General features: G+C 40.3%; 1 protein-coding gene across 1 annotated transcript in view; it reads right to left on the bottom strand.

The window, feature by feature from the left end:
• The window catches only part of LOC101845594 (FMRFamide receptor), a gene marked incomplete at its 5' end in the record, with an annotated part of 19,721 nt that overhangs the window by 5,060 nt on the left and 10,816 nt on the right, over nucleotides 1-3,845 (bottom strand). The window contains 1 exon segment of the mRNA XM_005090309.3: nucleotides 2,077-2,271. Coding sequence (XP_005090366.1) covers nucleotides 2,077-2,271 — 195 coding nt within the window.

The raw sequence follows: 3,845 nt of genomic DNA, 5'->3' as shown, positions 1-3,845 counted from the left end.
CACTGGGGGGGGAGGAGGAAGAGAGAGAGAGAGAGAGAGAGAGAGAGAGAGAGAGAGAGAGAGAGAGTGGGTGGGACCGAAAGAAAGGAAAAAAGATAGTCTGGAGAGATCTGCTGAGTTTTCAAGAACCAGATTCCTCGGGCAAAATCTGTCTTTCATGTTTATCGATCTTGCAAAGTGGCATTTTTGTGTTCAGGAAAGCAAGAAGAAGCTTGCATGTATCTAAGACGGTTAAAATAACACGTTTCAAAAACGTTTGTCTATTCACAAACTAACGTAAACTAGCAATGCATGATATTGTATTTGATGATCGAAGTCGAGCTTCCAAGGAGGGAGGCGACCATTGATAAATTGTCTTTTTGTTGGGATTATGGTCTCAAAATAAAGGCTACCAAATAAACATATAAATCATCACAAACAGCCCTGTAATTGGTAACAAATCTTACATGTAAACTCTCCTTACACAGAATGCTGTACCCATCTGATCAACTGCTGTTTCTTTTCTAGCATTTCTATTCCGAAATACATGTATGGCCAGTTTTCACAATGGCAATTGACAGAAGAAATCTCACGATTTCGTAGTGCTCAGTATAACACATCTGATTTGCGTTTTCATTTTGTCTATTACAATAATGGTTCTTACATCAGATATAGCACGGGGGCGTCTCTTCTGCTATTACAATTATTGTAGACTAGCGTATTCCTTTAGCAAAGTTGGTCTACTATAACAACAACCATTGCTTCAGATAAAATTTTTATCCCGAAAATCTGTCTTAGAATTGATCTAGAACGGCCCAGGCATCGTGATCTTTACCACTACCCGACATCCCAGGGCTGGTCCTGGCACTGTTGTTCATTCATTTGCCTGAGAACGTGACTGATGTACGAATGTCGGGGAGTAGCATTCGAAGGACGTTCGTACTTTTCTGGACTTTCTAGGACAAGTGCTAGCGTTCAGAATGATTTAATTACACTTATATTTAAATAGGGAGTTGGTGAATCCGGAGGCAAAGTACTTTCCTCAACGGAAAAAATGACCTTATTTGATCTTGGGTTGTTTCGTGCATTCATAGCCGGTTGTTGTTGGGTTTTTTTGCACCACGGACCACACGCTGGCTGTTATCGAGTACCTCGTACTCTTGGATGAGGACAAAACGCGCAAAGGTCCCGTGGGACCCGTATAAACATTGAGGCCACCTTGGAAGTTGAAAGAAGCAGCAGTTCAAGCCAGCTGTCTGAACTCTGATCATCATAGTTGACTACTTGCCAACCTTAATGGGCGATCTGGTAATTTTGGTGGACAGACTAGACAAAAGTAATACCGTATTTTTGTCCTTTTGACGCTCCCTACTCCTCTACCCCCCCCCCCCCCCCCCCCCCCCCGCCCCTTCCCCCTCAATTGGAAAATAAAATCACGCCATTGCCTTGGCCCCTCCCAAACACGAAATCATATTACTTCGAAATTAGTGCAGAAATGTGCACACATGCAAACCAGACTTCCAATAATTTAGTTCAAATAAAAACATCAATATCTCAAAAAGTAATGATTTCTGACTGTTACGGAGTCAGAGTTCGTGTGAAATTAATTTTAAATGAACAGGAAAAGTGCTATGCTATACACTTTCTGAACATGAGACGATCATGACAGTTAAAAAAGACCCCTAATATACAATGTTTGTATATCTTTTTTAAATGAATATTGTTCATTAATTGATTCATTAAAATAAAGGGTTGTATTTCACACCCCGCTTGGAAATTTGGAAATACATGAATGTGGTCGGAAAGAACATCTTAGCCTATTAAGAGTGGTTAAAGTGGACCCTGGTTATAAAAAGGTTGATGTACACTGTCATCGATGTTTAACAGCACCTCTGAAAATGGCTTGTGTGTCTGAAAGGCAATGAACCCAAGATTCTTGTAAGGTAAATATCAGTAGGTAAAACATTATAGATTGAAGAACCTGCTGTTGAGTACGTCTAGGATCTGAGGAGTGTGGGGTTGTTGTTGTTTTTTTTTGGGGGGGGTTGGGGGGGGGGTGAAATAAAAGAAAATGACTGTAGATTACAGAAGACTCACCTGTCCATTCTTCCGATATGTGGATGCCCAGAGAATAGGCAGGTACATCCCGGCAATGACCCCGCCTACAATGGCGGAGATAACTCCTGCCTTCTGACGGGTCAGGCAGCTTTGGAAATGGATCCGGAAGGGGTAGCGGACCGCCATCAGCCGCTCTATGGCCATCAGGACTAGAAGCCAGTTACAATAAGTGATCTGGGGACACAAGGAGGCATAATTAAATGACAAACAGCTGATGGTGAGGTTAAGGGTTTAAAAAAAATTAAGAATGAATACATGAATGAATAGAGGAAAGATAGATCGATTAGATCGATCGATCGATCGGTCGATAGATAGATAGATAGATAGTAGATATGTGCCTACAAACGTCAATGCTGTTTCTGTGGACGTTAAGCCTTTGAGCACATTTCACTGTGTACTTCCAGTTTGGAGCATTCCTAACGTTCGCCTTTCGTCATCTTCCAACAGACGTGTTATATTTTAAATACAGAAATATCGCTGCATTTTTATGTTTTCGAAACAAACAGACAGGCAGGTAGATAGACAGACAGAGAGACAGAGAGACCGAGAGACAGAGGAGTATGCGTGGAGACGGTGGGGTGGACAGAATAGTGCATGGGTGACATAACGATGAGATATCTAAACAGACAAATAATTTGATACATGAATTGATGGAAAGATGGAAGGCTGTAGAAAATTCACGAAAGACTAAATATAAATAGCCATAACTTTCAAGGTTCTTTTATCCTATCCTACGCTTGTCCCCAAAGTAATAAAATGCTGGATTTTTTTTAAAAATGGCAGGTAATCTTCCTGCATATTATGACTTATTTGATCACCTATTGTAGGTGAAAAGGATTGTTCTGTATCTGTATCAACTTTCTGGATTGTTCTTGAGAAGTAACAATAGGTGAAGCGTAGGAAGAATTGATTATAGGAGACCGGGAATTTTTTTTTAAGGGTGTTTTTGACGTGGGTAGACTTAAAGACAAATAAAATGTGTGCTCTTTGATGAAAAGTTACAATATACAGTTCAGCGAACTTTCGAAAATGGGCAGAAGCAGGAGACAGAGGGAGTTTCGATGTAAGAGAGTGTGGGAGTTTTAATTTATAAGTCTCTGATCCATTTGGATAGAGACTTTTGTTCGAGAAGATCATTAATAATGAAAACAGATTTCCTCGACGATCAACAAAGTAGGCTACTTTATATCGAGATAGGACGATAGGAATGAACGTATGCTCTCTTTTAAAGATCAAATGACAGCAGAAGCCACTGTAGCCCTTAAACGAAAACTACAACACCTGCAGTTGATGATAATGTGATGAAAACAATAAATCATACTAGCATCAGAGAATATAATCAATTATGTTGGGATGTTCTATGTTCTCCTTTTTTCGTGCTTGTGAGTTCAAGTACAGTATATGTAAGCAAACTCGCCCAAAAAAGTCAAGGAACAACTTGTGTTTTTACTTGTCAAATTTAAACTTCAATATCTCACAAACCCGTTAAGATCAGTCAACCAAACTTGGCACACGCACTGACGACTAGACACACTTTGCCTGTACAGCAAATTTGCCCGCCCCAGCTTCACAGTGACGGCGCAGGGAAATCTGAAACACAGCCGAAAAGCATGAAAAATGGACTAAATTTCTCTACTTCAGCATTATTGGCATAGGGACTGTTAGCTAAAACTAACCTTGGCTCGTGCTAAACAGATGTGTTAGCTGTGAATATTGCTGACTTACAACCCTTTATAAGCCAGCGTTTT

Source organism: Aplysia californica, unplaced genomic scaffold (genome assembly GCF_000002075.1).
Source record: "Aplysia californica isolate F4 #8 unplaced genomic scaffold, AplCal3.0 scaffold00015, whole genome shotgun sequence".
Lineage (NCBI taxonomy): Eukaryota > Metazoa > Mollusca > Gastropoda > Aplysiida > Aplysiidae > Aplysia > Aplysia californica.
Note: the sequence above shows the minus strand (reverse complement) of the source record. Positions and strands in the feature narration are given on the sequence as shown.